The following is an 18,103-nucleotide window of genomic DNA, read 5'->3' as shown; positions in this document are numbered from 1 at the left end:
AGGGCCTCCTATTTATCAACTTTAAGACTTCTACTTTTAATTTGCCCACCTATATCAAATAAACCTTCTATTTTATTAATATGTCTTAATTTTGATTTGACATGATAAATAATAACTACAGAATATTTTTCAATGTATGCAGAAACCAACAAGTTAAAAAAAATAAAAAAAACTCCACAACTTTCATTTTGAAAGCAATGCTAAATTTATGCAGGGGTACAGATAGTAGAGCCCAAAGCTAGGATTCAATCCCAAACCTAGAAAGACATAGGTGTGAACCTGGCTGGGGTCCTGGGCAAGTTAAAATTGACAGGTTTCCTAGTGTGTAAAATATTTTGAGGATTACCTGAATGAAATAAGCTATGTTAAGTGCCTCACAGTATCTGGTAGATGTTGCAAAACAGAAGTTAGTTCTTACCTTTTATTTTTATTTATTTTTTTAGTGAGAGGAGGGGAGGCAGAGAGATGGATTCCCACATGCACCCAGACTGGGATCTACCTGGCAAACCCACTAGGGGGCGATGTTCTGCCCATCTAGGACCATTGTTTCATTGCAATTGGAGCCATTTTTTAGCTTTTGAGGTAAGGCCATGGAGCCATCCTAAGCACCCGAGGCCAACTTGTTCGAGCCAATCGAGCCATGGCTGTGGGAAGGGAATAGAGAGAGAAAAGGGGGAGGGGTGGAGAAGCAGATGGTCGCTTCTCCTATGTGCTCTGAACAGGAACTGAATCTAGGACTTCCACCTGGAGAGCTGATGTTTTACCACTGTGCCAACTGGCCAGGGCAGTTCTTACCTTCTAAATGAAAAAATCAGTACTCATCGGTCACTCCAAGATCACTAATTAAAAAACAAACAAAACAGTTTGCCCCAACTAATGGCCACGTTTCATGTCTGTTTAAGTGACAGACATGAAAGATCTGGTTAACCTAGGTCCCTGGTCGGCAAACCACAGCTAGCAAGCCACATGCGGCTCTTTGGCCCCTTGAGTGTGGCTCTTCCACAAAATACCACGTGTGGGCACCACCTCGATAAGGAATGTACCTACCTATACAGTTTAAGTTTAAAAAATTTGGCTCTCAAAAGAAATTTCAATCGTTGTACTGTTGATATTTAGCTCTGTTGACTAATGAGTTTGCCGATCACTGACCTAGGTGACCGAACCAGGTAGAAGTGAGTCCAAGAATCCACCTAGAGCAGATATAAACAATTCCAGAAATATGTGGTCCAGTGTGACCAGTTTGCAGTAAATCAGAACCCCCAAAATTTAAGGTCCTGTGTTTTGTTGCCTGAACTGTTTGGTGCTCATGCAATTTACTTTGATTCTGGAGCTCTACCATTAGCTACTAGTTATAAAAAAGAGAGAGAGAGAGAGAGAGAGAGAGAGAGAGAGAGAGTGTGTGTGTGTGTGAGAGAGAGAGAGAGAGAGAGAGAGAGAGAGAGGGAGAGAGAGGGAGAGAGACAGAGAGAGGGAGAGGGAGAGACAGCATCCTTACGGTAAGTTACGATCCAGAAACAGTGACTTCCTTTGGCTTTTAGAATTCGCACTGTGCCAATAAAGGTGGACAACTGAGATGTCACAGAAATGTTTCCCTCGGAAGATAAAATCTAGTGAACTCTCCATTCATCCAAGGACCCGTTACTTCCAATGAAGATTTAGAAAGCAGCAAGGAGGATAATCTAAACATCCAACCACCCTGGGCGCCCCAGGAGGAGAGGGATCAGGCTAGATACCCAGCCTAGCTCCATGCCTGGGGCAGAGAGCCATTCAGTAAATGTTTGTAGAATAGGCACTGAATTCGTAATGGTCCAAAGGAGAACTGCTGATCTCTCACATGAATACATATTCTACCTGTGCTTTGGAATGTAATGTGGGAGATAAAAATATATTAAAATACTTCCTGAAGACTTGTAATGAATACACTTTGTGCTGGTGGCTCGAAACTCTTTACGAGGTCAGAAAGATTTTTTAAAAATGTTTATTTATTGATTTTAGTAAGAAATGAAGAGAGAGAGAAAGACAAGAACATTGCTCTGTTCCTGTATGTGCCCTCACCAGGGATCGAACCGGCAACTTCTGTGCTTCACAATGATTCTCTACCCAACTGAGCTATATCTAGCCAGGGCAGAAAGATTTAAGAGTAATTCCACTGTAGTTACCTAGGGAGAGGGACAGGTGGGCATATGCAAATGGTTCAGTGCTAGTGGCCACCCAAAGGTTTGGGACCATTGGTTTATTCTGTAAAGCAACGCTCTTCAGCTGTGTGAGAAAACTTATGTCAGACCCTCCTGGGAGCATCTGACTGTACAGAAAAGTCTTCCGAGTCCACATGGGTGGGAAACACCTACAAATTGGGGGTGAGGCAGCAGAGAACAGGGAGCAGGAATGTGTGTTTTTTTAAAAGCTCCATCATCATTCTTAATGCACACTTGATACCCACCTTCCTGCCAAAAACAACTGCCATAAGCCCTTTCCACCCAATCATCACAACGACTCAGCAACACAGTATCATTCTGCGTATTTACCATTGAGGAAATCAAAGTGCAAGGAGCCCAGGTTAAGCTGGTGGAGAATTTGTATGTTAGAGCTACAGTCTTCCTTTTTACTATTTTGAGTTAACATTTGTTCCAATATGAATATCATTCCACCAAATATCTTATAGGCCGGTGCACAATCTCCCAGCATAATTTAAGAACCCAGTGTCACAAAGGACCTATTCTATCATTTTTTATTAATCATCAAGGGATTCCTTTAAAAGGGTAACTCTAAGCTTACCAGCTAAAACAACTTCATAGTAGATGCTTCACAGAAAAATTTTTGATGATGATTTTAAGCAAAACACACAGAATATAAGTTTAACTATCATATACTCATTTATCTTAAAGTCACCTAGAGCTTCCTGGGACTCATTTTTCTTGACTATAAAGAATCAAATAGTAACAGTAACAAATTCACATAAGCAATGTACATAAAGAGGCTGGCACAGGCCCTGGCCAGTTAGCTCAGTCGCTTAGAGCATCATCCCAAAACACCAAGGTTGTGGGTCAACCCCTGGTCAGGGCACATATAAAAAGTGGCCAATGAATGTCCAACTAAGTAGAACAAATGAATGCTTTCCTCCCACTCCCTTCCTCTCTCTGTCTCTTTAATAAAGAGGCTGGCACAGAGTGAGGAGCCAATCAATGTGAGCTGCTACCATTGCTATTTTTTACTTTGTAACATTTCTGACTTAGCCTTCACCAAACGGACTTTGCTCAGTGGCAATCCCTGGAAATAAGGTTAAAACTAAGCAGAAACTAAGTATATTTACTCAAAATGTGAGCTCTTCAAAGGCACATCAAAGCTATGAATAAGACATCTCAATATGCTCTAAGGGAGATTAAAAAAAAAAAAGCAGCCGTAATAATGTGATGGGCTACTTTCTTTTGAAAACATGGTCCACTTGTTTATAAATTTGCTCTGCCCCATAAATGTGACGGATGAAACTGCTGGCCTTTTAGTTCCTCTCTAGGGGGGGAGGGGATTGGGCACCTAAGTCGCCGATATGCAGACCTGATGAGGATTCCAGTCGCTGTCAAAGATGACCACGGTATCGGCTGCTTGTAGATTTAAGCCCAGGCCTCCAGCTCTTGTGCTCAGCAAGAAAATGAAATACTGGGACCCAGGTTCGTTGAATTTCTTCAGGAGAGCAGCACGGTCTTCAGACTTGGTGGTGCCTGAGGGGATAAGAAAAATAAATTTGCCAATTAACTCCTGTCTCAAAATGGCACAGAGCTAGACAAAAGGGCCTGCTTCCTTGAGAAATACGCAGACTCTCGGCATTGCTGAGGTAATCCTCAGGAGGTTTTGGTATGTTTTAAAGAAACTTTGAAAATTTTGCTACTTGAAAAAAAAATGTGGGCAATAATAGAAAGGAGACTTTTCTCCAATCAAGAAGGAACGCTTTGCTTAAAATGCTGAAAGAGTTTAAATATTTTGGACTGCACACCTTTGTAACTTTACAGAGTCTGTAACATTCTTTTTTTTTTTTTTAAATTTTTATTTATTTATTCATTTTAGAGAGGAGAGGGAGAGACAGAGAGAGAGAGAGAGGAGAGACAGAGAGAGAGAAGGGGGGAGGAGCTGGAAGCATCAACTCCCATATGTGCCTTGACCGGGCAAGCCCAGGGTTTTGAACCGGCAACCTCAGCATTTCCAGGTCGACGCTTTATCCACTGCGCCACCACAGGTCAGGCAACATTCTTATCCTAAACTAAAACTCAACAAAAACATTTTCTGGATGTGTTTCTGGGCTTTAAAACACCAACTATTTTTTAAAAAGACACTCATACTCACACACATACACAGCAAAAAGCAATTATTATAATGGCTTAAAGCAACTCTGCCAACAGGCATAGTGTGAGGTCCTGTTTATGCCATGGGAGTGGAAACAAAAGGCACGTCAATTTCTCCTACACTTGACCATGTGGATTGCTACTGAGCACAATCTTGTTGGTGAAGACATAAAATATGGATGAAATATTTTTACCCTTGTTAGCAAGACTTTAAGCCACAATAATTAAAAGGAAAAATAAAAAAAGGAAGCTCTCAGTCTGTTTGTTGACATTCGGCTGCATCGAGTTCACAGGACACCAAACTAACCCAACAGAGCAGCGTGTGATACATACACCTGGCAATGGTTCACCCACAGTATCTGAAGAGATCCCAAAATCATAAGTAAGCAAAAGACTACCAAATCACAGGCTATGGTGCTCGCCTTTTGGATGCCAAGGTACCCATGCTTATGTTCTGAATCAGTCACTCAGTCATCTACCATGGATTTGTAATATATATGTTTACCTGAACTGCACTGTAGAAGGGAGAAAAATCCCTACCATATTCTACCTGGACATGTTTCACCACAAATGTATAGCTGCAGAGTTTTGAAAAAGGCTTTGGGCTATTTTGAAATATATATGCATGCTACGTGATAGCCCCTAACTGCCTGCTATACAAATATTATTTCTACATGGTGCTTTTTTTTTTCGGGATGAAAATGTACTAGCAATTTATTTCAGAGGATTAAAACTGTTAAGTGACTAGAGCTAATGGAATCAAGTTACTATGAGGGTTCAGTTCCCAAACATGGGGGGATCTGTTTTTCATATTAATAAAAATAGTAAGTACTCTCCTGAGGAGGGAGAAAGAAGCAATTCCTTGCAGACAGTAAAAGGGGCTTTTTTTGGGGGGGGGGGGTCTCATTTAATGAAACAACATTCTTTAGAGCTCATTTTACTTTCTGAATTAGTTCAAGTTTAGTGAACTGGCCAAATCCTGCAACAGTGAATTGTAAGAATTTGAGGGAGAAGCATGAAATATGCTTTGCTGAACGAGGTTTCAAACATGTGGGGCTCAGTTTTATTTTATTTTCAAAACTGGCTTTCTGAGGTCATGGGGGACTATTTGTTCACGATGCTCTTGGAAGATCAGTTCTATCATGAAACCTTCTGCTACCATCATCATTCAAGCCACGATAATTTTTTAATATTTCAAAAATAATATTTGAAATATGCGAAGTAATGGTTCACATAGTTATCCTCTGCCTTAAACTAAATAAAAAGTCATGGAACCCTACACCCCTCTCCACCCCCTAGATAAAAGCTTCTAAAATGCAGAAAGTTCCCAGAGATATGTTTTTGACAGCAGGGTACAGAAACTATGCATCATATACTCAGGATAGAAGGTCAGTTTTAATCCTCTGAAAAAAACTTAATAATCTCATACATTAAGATTAAGTAGTGGATATGGCTACTCGGGATGAAATAATCCTAAAAGTAAAACAAAGCACTGAAAAACAAAGGGAATACCAAAATTATTTGTTCAAAAGAGTTTTCAGGCCCAACGACAAATACCTCAAGCAAAGAGACCAACCATATATCTGGTTTGTATTTAAATTATATAAATAGCTGGGAACTTGACAAATTATAAAGCCAAGGAAAAATATGATTAAATCACTTTTCATGCAAAACTATGTCATTTTTTATTACAACGTTCAGAATTTGCTGTGTTGCCATTTCCATTAGTCAAAGGTTCCCCGAGTCAAGATCTTTGCAGGTCATCAGCAATCTTCAGGATATTGCTCAGGATACCTTGTCAAGATTTATCCACAGGCAAATAAATGCTCCTTATAGGTGGCACAGGATTGAATGTGCATCTGTTCTGTGTTCTTTTGGACTTTGATGTAGAACATCAGCCAGAAAACAATTAATAGCAAGGGCAACTGTACTGAGAACTTCAGAATTTGCCAGAAGGAACACATTGCCAGGCTTTCGTGATTACTAATTTTAACTTCATGTCAACTGCTTTTGGAAAATTTTGTCTTCTAGGATATAACTTCCCCACTTGCTTTCACTCAAAAATCATTTCCAGTGAAAGCAAAGACTATAATGGATTAGTAGCTAAATCTATTCAAGCGACCGCAATCTTTGCAGAAAAATCTGTTTAGCTGTCAGCAAGTTTTGTTTGTTTTTTCTTTCCTGAGGTTAAAAATTGGTGATATCAAATTTAGCAATGAAAATCTGAAGTCACTGGGTGTTGGATGGCAGTGTTGTCATTGGAAGTGTGTGTACTAATTTATCCATGTGCATAATGACTGTTTGCCCACTATTCTCTCCAACCCAAAAACAAATGGTTGCTGTTTCTTGCGGGGAGATGTCTGTCTGGCTTTCTCCATTTCATCTGTTAACACTTGCTTGAACTTGCTCACCTGTCTCCTCCAATCTAATGGTAAGGGCTTTGACAGTAGGAACAGTGAACAGGAACATTCATCTTTTATCTGGTGCCTGGTATTTTTAGTCAATCAATTAAAAATTTTTCATTAAGTTCAAAAATCATCCTTAAAATGCTATCATGAGGGCAGCAGCCTCTATTTTCAGAAATGGGCTACATCTCGCTGGATCTGCTAAAGCAGCTCAGTTGGAAGCATAAAAATGTACGTGAGAGCCGGGTTTCACCAACTGCTTCATGTGTAAACTTTGACAAGTTAACTCACTTCTCTAAAACCTTTGTTTGCTTACCTGTTAAATGAGGATCATATTAGGTACCTCGGTAAACAGGGGATAAAAGTAGGCTGAGAAAATTAAACTAATGATGCACACGAAGTGCTCTGCCTGGCATCCCACATGGAGTAGGCATTCCATAAACATTTAGCTCTCAGGACCATTGTTAGTAATAACAGTGACAGCAATCAGCAGACTAGTAGCCCTTTGAGCAGTACGAACGTTCATGTATATCCTTATGCCTCCTGACCATCCAGAGTATATCATACATCTACGTCTTTAAACTTTGAGCTGGATGAGATAACAAAGGCATGAGATAACAAAAATTTTTATTTTAAAAATGTGTAAGGCAACATTAAAAAAAGGCAAACATACGTTCTTCTTGTTTCCATAAATTGGTTATCAAACAAACATGATTTTAAGTTAATAAAACTAACTGGAACTAATTTCATTTTTGAAAAAAAACTCACTCCCGGGGGTCCGCAAGCATGAAAAAAGCTCACTACTCAAAAGGGTTAAAGATCACTGAGACTGCTGAGAGAACACAGGAGAGATCTGTTTCAAGGAATCACTAAAGGTCAGTTTCAGAGACTTCAATATCCAGGGTCACTATTATCAGAGAGCTGAGATTCAGAACAAAAGGCCAGAGTAGTAAACAACAGTTATGTAGGACACCTGCGGGGGAGGGGGCGGAGGGGCTGTCCAACCAGGGAGACAGAAAGGCTGCCCCTCACCTGACCAGCAGTGGGCGGGTGTGCCTTTCAAAGGAAGAGTGCTGTAGGGGTGCGGACTCCCCCACAAGAAGAGCCAGGGAGGGATCGGTCAGGTCAGAGGACAAGGCACAGTGCAGGAGATGTGCCTGAAGAGACAGACTGTGGATGACATAACTGTGTCCTGAATTCAAAATTAACATTTACTTAACCATTCATCTGTTTTCAATGACTTTGGAGGAGAGGCACCAAATTAAAACAAACAAAAAAAGTCCGTCAGAGGTATAATTAATTAAAAAAAATAATAATACCCTAACGGTTAGATAATAAAGACGATTCACAAAAACTCAAGTACAGTAAGTCTGAGGTTTGGTATATATTCAGCTATTATCTAAGTCATGGCAAACTGTTAGATAGAAAATAAAACAAAATCATTCAATTAAACATAAACTAAGTTAACTTTTCACAATAACTTGCATATTGCATTGGATAAAAATTGGTATTAGTAATATTGTACTCTTCTTCTATATCCAGAGACCCAACATCATCCTGGCTTAAATTAGCTCCTATTCCCACTTACCACTCTTCGAAAGTGTTACCTCCTGACATAGTATGAAAATTTTAGTATCTTTCACCTTACAGTATTAGGGCTGATATCAAAATCATAATTTAAGAAGTATTCCTAAATTCATACTTTCATTCAGATTTTCTTACTAATTTTTTAGGACATGGTATTTAAATTTCATTCTTAATATCAGGTAAATACTTTAAATAGTTTGCAAAATACAGGAAACAATGAAGCCCTAGCTCATAATGTAACATGTTCTGCTTAGAAAGAGGGATGCTTTAATGAGAATTTAAATATAATCTTAAATAAACTATTACAGTGTTACTGAAAAAAAGAAGACACAGCCTTTATCCCCTTACAACCTGCCTTAACACAAAAAGCTAACAGCTTACTGAAACATTCTATATGTTGCATAAGAAATAAATAATCCTAAGAGCAAGGAGGGTTTTTAAATTTTATTTCAGTTTAGTTTATGGTACTTAAAATGACTATCGTCCACTTACATTGGCTAGTATGTGGGACAAACAGCTGTGCAAATGATTTCATCTTATTTTAAGCTTGAGGGCATAAAAACTCCTATCGAGAAAAGCTGCACCCCACCCGGTTAGTTCATTCTTCAACAATTTCACCCCTCCTTTTCCACTGAGATTGGATCTAAGTGCCCATCATCCCTGCTTCCTCCGCAGCGCAGGTTCCCAGTCTAGGTTCCCAGTCTAATTCCTCACGTACTCACCATCAAGGCGCAGGTAAAGAAAGTTCCGAAAAGCAAAGTAATCCTCCATGATGGTCATGAGCGACGTCATCTGGCAGAAAAGCAGCACGCGGTGATTAGTCGCTCTCAATTTGGGCAGAATACGATCAAGTAGCTCAAACTTTCCTGAGGCCCGATACAGCTCAGCCCTGAACCCAAAACAAGAAGACAGTATTACTGCTGTCTTCCTGCAGGATCCAGTAGAACTCTGCTTTTCATGGAATGCCTTGTGCATAGTAAACAATAAAAACCGGTGGAATAAATGAATGAATATCCACTCCAAAGCAGTGAGAGTATTTAATGGAAAAATAAAATGCATATATAGAAAACTCATAAAGAGTGCATTCCATATGCTAGGTATGACGACAGAAAAAGAAAACCCTTTCATGTTCCTCATACTTTCTTTCCCTCTTATAAACACACATACATGTATATAGTGTATTTCCTTAAATCCATACCTATTAAGTACATAGAATTGTTAATTTAGGGCACTTAAGATTCATTCAGATTCTTACTGCGCACCTACTATGTGCCAAGCACAATGCTAGGCATATGTATAGTGATAAGCAAAACAGAATCCCTATTTTCAAAATGGCTAATTACATATTGTGGTAAGTACTGAAAAGAAAAATAGCAAGTTGCTATGAGGGAACTTATAGCAGCACATCATCACCTTGAGATGGGAGCAGTTTGGCAGCCTTCAATCCTGACCTGCCAGCTGTTTGAATGAATTAAGTTTTGTTGGGACACAGCCGTGCTCCCTCATTTCTGTGCGGTCTATGGCTGGTGTCAACCTACAAGGGCAAAGCTGAGCAGGTGTGAGAAAGACTTTTTGGCCCACAAAGCTGAACATATTTGCAATCTGGCCCTTCAGAAAAAAAGAATTGCCAGCCACTGGTTTCGAGTGTTGGGGTGACCATGCTGAAGAGATAACAGTGTAGATAACACCTAAAGTAATGAGCAAAAGATAGCTAAGTGAAGAATGGAAGTTTGGGAGGGTCAAGAACAAGATATCAGGAAGTGGAGAAAATAGGTGCAAAGGCCCTAAGGCATAAAAAAGAGCCTGGTGAGTCTGGGGAACTGAAAAAATCAGGTGCTGGCTTAAACACAAGTGGGTGGGAAATCCTAGGAGATGAGAGCAGGAGGTAGAGGTGGAAACAGGGCGGGTCCTGCAAGGCCCCAGTCACCATCTGCATGTGTTAGTTCTAAGTGCAATGGAAAGCCGATGGTGAGGTTCACACAGGGGAGTGACAAGATCTGACATGTCTTTTTTTTATTAAATTTACTGGGGTGACTTGGTTAATAGGATCATATAGGTTTCAAGTGTCCAATTCTATGATACATAATCTGTATATTGCGTTGTATGCCCACCACCCAATGTCCGATCATCTTCTGTCACTCTGTACTTGGTAACATATCTTTTTATGAGATCACCATGAACACTGTGTTGGAATGGACTGGGGAGGGGGCAAGAGTCCAGGCATATGTAGAAGTTCAAGTAAAAAACATGGTAATGTGTACTCCCATCAGATGGAGAAAAGTGTCAATAAGCCAAAGTAGGGTCTTTTCCCCTCCACAATAAATCACTCTTCTCTTTTATCTGACAATGAAATGTATCATTTGGTAGCTCATTTTATGACACGGTATATGTTACCTCTAACAGACACATTTTTTTGACACAAAGAGTCAGACAGAGGGACAGATAGGGACTGACACAGGAAGGGAGAGAGATGAGAAGCATCAATTCTTTGTTGTGGCATCTTACTTGTTCATTGATTGCTTTCTCATATGTGCCTTGACTGGGGGGGAGGGAGCTACAGCAGAGCAAGTGACCCCTTGCTCAAGCCAGCAACCTTGGGCTCACTCAAGTCAGTGACCTTGGGCTCCAAGCCAGCAACCTTGGGGCTCAAGCCCCAAGGGGTCATGTCTATAATCCAATACTCAAGCCAGCAACCCCTGTGCTCAAGCTGGTGAGCCCACGCTCAGACTGGATGAGCCTGCGCTCAATCCGGCAACCTCAGGGTCTCGAACCTGGGTCCTCTGTGTCCCAGTCTGATGCTCTACCCACTGTGTCACTGCCTGGTCAGGCCAGATACATTTTTTTTTTTTTTTGTATTTCTCTGAAGTTGGAAACGGGGAGGCAGTCAGACAGACTCCGGCATGCACCCGACCGGTATCCACCCGGCACGCCCACCAGTGGGTGATGCTCTGCCCATCTTGGAGCATCACTCTGTGCAATCAGAGCCATTCTAGTGCCTAAGGCAGAGGCCACAGAGCCATCCTCAGCGCCCAGGCAAACGCTGCTCCAATGGAGCCTTGGCTGCGGGAGGGGAAGAGAGAGACAGAGAGGAAGGAGAGGGGGAGGGGTGGAGAAGCAGATGGGCGCTTCTCCTGTGTGCCCTGGCCAGGAATCGAACCCGGGACTCCCACATGCCAGGCTGACGCTCTACCACTGAGCCAACCGGCCAGGGCCTAGGCCAGATACATTTTTAACTGTAGGTCTTCCCAATGTCACTCCCTTGCTCTGAGAACTGTCCTCTAAACACTCATGGTGGCAATGACTTTAATATGCAGCCCTGGCCAACCCGAGGGCACCAGGAGTGTCTACAGGACCCAAAGGAAAGGGAGGGAAGGAGAGGCAGGAGAGCCTAATGGCTCTTGGTTCTGAATGGGCTCCAATTCCTGGTTCTTAGCCCAGTGACTTGGTCTGCCCATGGGACCCAAGAATGAACATTTTTCCTGGTTCAAAGAAAGCAAAACAGAGACTTTCTGTTAATACATTCTTTGTTGTTGTTGCAAGGCACGATTCTCTTTAATGTCTATTCCTAATAAATGTTTCATATATAGACCATATTCTAACAAATTACTGTAAAGTTATACATATTTATTGCAGATGAGACATCTCTTCCCCCTTTGAAGCTTTGACAACATTTTTAGAACTTGGATACTATTAAGTCTATTAAAGGAGATCTATGTTCTTTGAACCTCCACTTACTCAAGGCATGTATCCATTTATGCCAGTAAAGTTAAAGAGAATGCTGGTAGTATTTTGGTTAACAACTTCTGTATGCTTTGCTGAGGAGAGGAGGACTGAGGAGGCTGACCGTGTGTATTTGTATGATAAAAAACACTATGGAGAGAAAACTTGAGTAAGTCCAACAAACTAGTTTTTGGAAGGAAAAAATAAATTAAGATTTACCCATTGATGACCCCGTTTGAATAGCCCAGGTGTTCAGCAAAGGATTCCTTTAAGAGAGAGAGAAAAAAAGAAAACGATTAAAAAAAGTAAAACAGATTAACTTAATGATTATTCTTTTAGTGAGGTCATTCTATTTCTAGAGTATAATTAAAATAATAAAGAAATACTTGTTATAAGGTAAACCAGAGACTCAATGTTTTTGAATTCAGACTTTTGTTCTGCCAGAAATGTATCCTGTGAGTTTCTGCAAGTCTCTAGACTCTCATGCTGAGATGACAGGGTTAGTTCATTCATCAAACAGGGATTACATCTACTGGCCCACAGCCGAGCTATACTGGTAATGGGGAGCCAGAGTCCAGAGTAGAGGAAGAGCAGTTAAAGTAAGGACATCAGGACTAAGATGTGCATGTAAATACTGTGACAATATTTAACAGTAAACATAATGGTGACCAGATACTCTATTTTAACCCTTAGTTTTAGTGAAATCCTAACAACCCTTCCATACTTCATTTTCCTCTATTATAAATAAGGCCATAAATGTACAGTGCTTCCTCCAGTGTCCAGCTTTCACTTTTGAAATAGAGAACTTAATCACATAATTCCCTCCCCACAATTCTGTGGGAGAAACACATTACTGCTCTACACATTACTGCTCTCCACAGGATTTTTCCCTTTCTACTTAGGGAAAGGGAGACCATCTGTGGAGAAGGAGAGGATGTCACACCTTCATAAGAGCCACCAGCTGTCTCCCTTTTCTGCTTCCCTTCCTTCCCCCGAAGCTTTTCCTCCAAGGGCACCAGATCTTTCCCCTGGGCTCTCCTCTCAAATATGTTCATCATTTTTGGTAGGCCCTGCCTCCCGTGGACAACAGCCAAAAACACCACTCCGACTCCAACAACCATGCCTCTCTCCACAGGCAGCCGTTTCTTCCTAGATTTTTAGATTCTAACCCACTCTCTAAGAAGAGCTGTAAAAACCAAATAGGTATGTGTCAGTCGATGGTGGTAAGATTAGGAATCAGAATCATTTAAAAAATACTGTTTTCGCCCTGGCCGGTTGGCTCAGTGGTAGAGTGTCGGCCTGATGTGCAGAAGTCCCGGGTTCGATTCCCGGCCAGGGCACACAGGAGAAGCGCCCATCTGCTTCTCCACCCCTCCCCCTCTCCTTCCTCTCTGTCTCTCTCTTCCCCTCCCGCAGCCGAGGCTCCACTGGAGCAAAGATGGCCCAGGCGCTGGGGATGGCTCCTCGGCCTCTGCCCCAGGCGCTAGAGTGGCTCTGGTTGCAACAGAGCATCGCCCCCTGGTGGGCAGAGTGTCGCCCCCTGGTGGGCGTGCCGGGTGGATCCCGGTCGGGCACATGCGGGAATCTGTCTGACTGTCTCTCCCCATTTCCGGCTTCAGAAAAATACAGAAAAAACAAATACTGTTTTCATTTCTCTGGTTTGAAGGCCTCGGGGAGACAGTGAGCCCAATGGAGACACTGGACTTCTGGTATGACTTAGTAGAAACAAAAGTTGTGCAGCAAATAAAATAAATGCAAAGGCATAACGCACACATCACCTCTGATCCATAAGACATTGGCCAGTAACTAGGGCTCTTGTTTCTGGGAATATGCTCCTAAAAGTTTTTTGTTAAAAAATTGCAAATCAAAGTCTGTTATCCTACTGATGACTGCCATTTAAAATGTAAATATGCGTGCAAGGGAAGGCATAATATTTAACCTTAGCTCCTTCTGTGACTGCCTCTCCCGCCACCCTTCCTGAGTGCTGCAGACAGAAGCATGGGGGGAGTGGTGCCAACCCCGACCCAAATGGCCGAACTTGTGTCCCAGGTTCATATTTGTATGATAACCAAAAAAGGGCAAGACTGATGCTTAATTTTCACAATCTGAGTCCCCAAACCCCTCTGTAGAGCAGAGTAAATATCTGTAATTGTTTTTAGCAAAAGTGAGATGGTGGGTGACAGATTAACCTGATATGACCCCATTTTCATCATTAGACATTTTTTGGGCTCTCCCCTAACCCAACATACAGCCCACAACTAATTCCTTGATAACTCCCATCCATTTAACATGTTATCAGTTTACAAGATGCTTCCTATGTTAATTTTTTTAAGGTTTGTCCTCTTATCTATTACCACTAATGACAAGTCAAGTACACTACAACTTAGAGAGGCTGAGTGATTAGCACCAGGTCAGTACTTGCGATTAAGTTTCCTAAATGGAGAGCTTCGCTCCAGTACGAGCGATCTGAGTTACCAAGTCTCTCTGTGCACTGAATCCTCCTTCCACTGTATGTCTAAATGGTTCCATAGTTGCGGCTTATTGGTGTTATCGCTGTTGTCATTTTACCTACATTCAGGCAGCGGTGGGATTCAAATAATTTAACAACCGGTTCTCTGCCCTAATGACCATTTTAAATATAAAAAAATGGTATACAGCAAGGTAGTCTATTATTTCATGTATTTAATGCTTAAATAAAAATAAAAGAGGTACACAAACCTAGATTATGTTATAAAAAAGTTTTAAATAGTAATGAAAAAATATTAAATAATACCTGACAAAAAACAATAAAACTGTTATTTAAGATATTTCCAGTAAGAGTTTGTCACTACCCTGTGGTTGTTTGGCACTTTTGCTCTTTACTGAAGTAACAAACGTGAGGGAATTAAAATGTAGTATTTCATCAAGGGTATAATGATTTTTATGAAATAAATAGTACAAGCATAGTTCCGTCAAATATTTTTCACCTATGGACAGAATGAACATTACTACGGGTGCTTAGAATACACTGTTGCACAGATGAATGTTAAAAAAGAGTAAGGAATGTAAATTTGTGATTTCCACATTGGGCGCTGCCCAGGCACCCACGTTAGAGAGAACCCTGATTACAAGTGCCATTTTAACAACCGGTTCGCTGAACTCAAGAAGAAATTAAGTATTGGTTCTGCTGAACCGGTGTGAACTGACCGAATCATTCCACTGGGCCTAGGGCTTTGTAGTCTACGGATACTATGTCCTACAGACTTGGAGGCAACAGTAGTATCAGGAGTCTTAGGGCTCTAGTGCAGGAAGAAGATATGCAATAAATACTTTTATTTGACAAGCACAGTTAGCAAAAATAAGAGAGAAAGAAAGAACTGTTAGCAAAAATGAGAAAGAAAGAACTGTCAAAGTTAAGAATATTCAACCCTATTTTTATACTGTGATCATTAACTCTTAATTTCCGAGAACCTTCTACATATTTATTTTTTAATAAACCGGAGCAGACCCCAGGTGTCTGCAGGGACTTGCCCCAGGCTTCCTGCTCACGTGCACTGGAAAGCAGGTACTAGACTGGCAAGGAATTGCCTCCAGGACCGTACACATTAGCAGCAACATTGAAAAATGAAGACTACAACTGTGGTTCCTTTTCTGCCTACTCAGGTCAATTGTTTCTACTGGGGTGAAACTGTCAACCTAGGGAACTAACTCACATGCAATGAATAGAGCAGAAAATGCCCTCACCCCTAAAAATAGCTTCTTAGAGACCAGAGCGTCAGTTTAAAAGCCTGAATTTATGTCGTGGTAGAAGCAAGAAAGGAAAAACACAAACCTAAGTAACAGACCAAAGCCAGTGTCTTTTACAGAGCAAAGAGTTCAGGAATATCTTTCTCTTCAACAGGTGTAAATACATTTTAATACTTTTCACAGCATCCTTCTGAGAAAACTGGATTTATCATTATCTTCAATTTCAGAGTGCCTACCATAATGAGGCAATTCACAGTACTTACCCAAACCCTCATATTGAGCCGTAGCTTACAACATTTTCTCACTGCTTTAAACTCTTGGTTATAAAATTCCAGATGTTCCAGTGCATGGTGCCAAAAAAGCATCCATAACCAGAAAAGTCACATTTGTTCATTCTGCCCGTTAAGCTATTAGATGGGCAGAATGGTTGTTTTAACTTCCACAGAAGTTTTAACTCCATTTGAGTTTTTTGTTAAAATGTTTTTTTTTTTGTTTGTTTGTTTTTTTCTATTTTTCTGAAGTGAGAAGCAGGGAGGCAGAGAGACAGACTCCCGCATGCACCCGACAGGGATCTACCTGACAAGCCCACCAGAGGGCAATGCTCTGCTCATCTGGGGCATCACTCCGTTGCAAAGAGCCATTCTAGCACCTGAGGCCTAGGGCATGGAGCCATCCTCAGCACCCGGGCCAACTTTGCTCCAATGGAGCCTTGGCTGCGGGAGGGGAAGAGAGAGACAGAGAGAAAGGAGGGGGAATGGTGGAGAAGCAGATACATGCCTCTCCTGTGTGTCCTGACCGGGAATTGAACCTGGGACTTCCACATGCCAGGCCGATGGTCTACCACTGAGCCAACTGGCCAGGGACGAAAATTTTTTTTTTTTTTTTAAGTAGTGTTGGTAGGAATAGCACAAGCAGGCTCAGGATCAAAACAGAGAAGACAGACTTACCTCAATGTGTTGAAACATATACGGGTGATTGCAGATTTTCCTCAACTGCATGATTGTGTTCATGAGTGTCTTAGCACCCCCTTTCCCCTAAGAACAAGTGGAGAGAGTAAAAATAGAGCAAATTATTAACTGATCATGTATTTCCAATTTTAAAAGTAGGCTTCTATAGAAAGGGCAAAGGGCCATGGGTCTCCTCAGGAACCTACACCTCTTATTGTCCAAGGCTCCTCTTAAAATATAGCAGTTTCTAGGTTAGACAGAACACCTTTCTTGTGACTAACTTATCCTCCAGGAAGGAATTATGTCAAGTTGATGGGTTTGTGACAAGACTGTCTATCCCCTAGGATTCTGGGTAGAGAGAAGCACAGGAGACATGCCCAAGGATGAAACTAGGTTTTAAAACCTTCTTAAACACCACCCCACTCTTAGGCAGAATACATTTTCTGCAGAACTGACATGAGGACAACTGACGATTCTGGTGATATGAACTTACTCCTTCCTTTCTGCCCCAATGCAGTTTATAGCTCAGAGGCTAAGAGATTTCCTTTGGCAGCTACAAGAGCTACAGAAGAGACTCAGTAATCTGCTTGAACAAATCAGCAGGAGCAGGATGCTTCCCGGGAGTATCTGATGTCGCAGTCACGAGAAGACACATGCACAGGGAGCTGCATCCTCTCTGTCACATACCTTCTTATCTTTCTCAGAACCATCTGTGAGGAGGATCCCTTTGGCTTGCATGTGGCGATACAGAATCTTCTGCAGAGCTGACATGTCACACTTGATCACATATTCAACCTGGAGAAAAAAGAACAGTGTGTAGGTCAGACCAGGAGAGAGCAGGTGCCTGTTCTACAGAGACTGTTGAGACCCAGCTGCTGGTGGCACTCCAGGAGCCACAAGGTACCTGTTTCCCCACTTGGATTCCTAGAGTGGGGGAGAAGGTGGGAGGGTGTGGAACAGAGCACAGTCATCGCTGCTGAAGGTACTGTTACAATGGCAGGACCTTCCAAAGGTTCTATGTAATTGAGGCTAGGGCCATGCTTTCAGGAATTTCTTTACTTGTTCCATATTTAAGAGAGACAGAGTGGCTTGCAAACTGTTCAAATTCAAAGATGTTCAATATAAGAGTATTTTTAGTATTTCCAACTATACCCCCTTTTCACACGCACAGAATAGTTTTAGGAAAAACAGTGATTGACCATTATCCTATGATTTTCTTCATGAACATTTTTCTTAAATGGTGATTTGTGACTACTCCCAACACTGGTCCTAAAATGAGACTTATAACAGTCCTAGGTTGACTATTACTACCCCTGCTTTTTTTTTTTTTTTTTTTTTTTTTTTACAGGGACAGAGAGAAGGATAGACAGGGACAGACAGGAAC

General features: G+C 41.4%; 1 protein-coding gene and 1 non-coding gene across 10 annotated transcripts in view; one reads left to right on the top strand and one right to left on the bottom strand.

Annotated features, from left to right (window-relative positions):
* SMARCA2 (SWI/SNF related, matrix associated, actin dependent regulator of chromatin, subfamily a, member 2) overlaps positions 1-18,103 on the bottom strand; it is a 177,509-nt gene that overhangs the window by 72,071 nt on the left and 87,335 nt on the right. For all 9 annotated transcript variants that reach the window (XM_066368051.1, XM_066368059.1, XM_066368053.1 and 6 more), the window contains 5 exons: positions 17,407-17,514; positions 16,720-16,806; positions 12,266-12,312; positions 9,049-9,215; positions 3,553-3,716 (listed from right to left, as the gene is read on the bottom strand). In XM_066368051.1, the coding sequence (XP_066224148.1) occupies positions 3,553-3,716; positions 9,049-9,215; positions 12,266-12,312; positions 16,720-16,806; positions 17,407-17,514 (573 nt within the window). The remainder of the gene's footprint in view (positions 1-3,552; positions 3,717-9,048; positions 9,216-12,265; positions 12,313-16,719; positions 16,807-17,406; positions 17,515-18,103) is intronic.
* Positions 13,311-13,386, top strand: TRNAI-GAU (transfer RNA isoleucine (anticodon GAU)). Its single transcript has one exon. It is a non-coding gene; the product is annotated as a tRNA-Ile (tRNA).

The sequence above is a fragment of the Saccopteryx leptura genome, chromosome 2, assembly GCF_036850995.1.
Source record: "Saccopteryx leptura isolate mSacLep1 chromosome 2, mSacLep1_pri_phased_curated, whole genome shotgun sequence".
Taxonomy (NCBI): Eukaryota; Metazoa; Chordata; class Mammalia; order Chiroptera; family Emballonuridae; genus Saccopteryx; species Saccopteryx leptura.
This window is presented reverse-complemented; position numbering and strand designations above follow the sequence as displayed.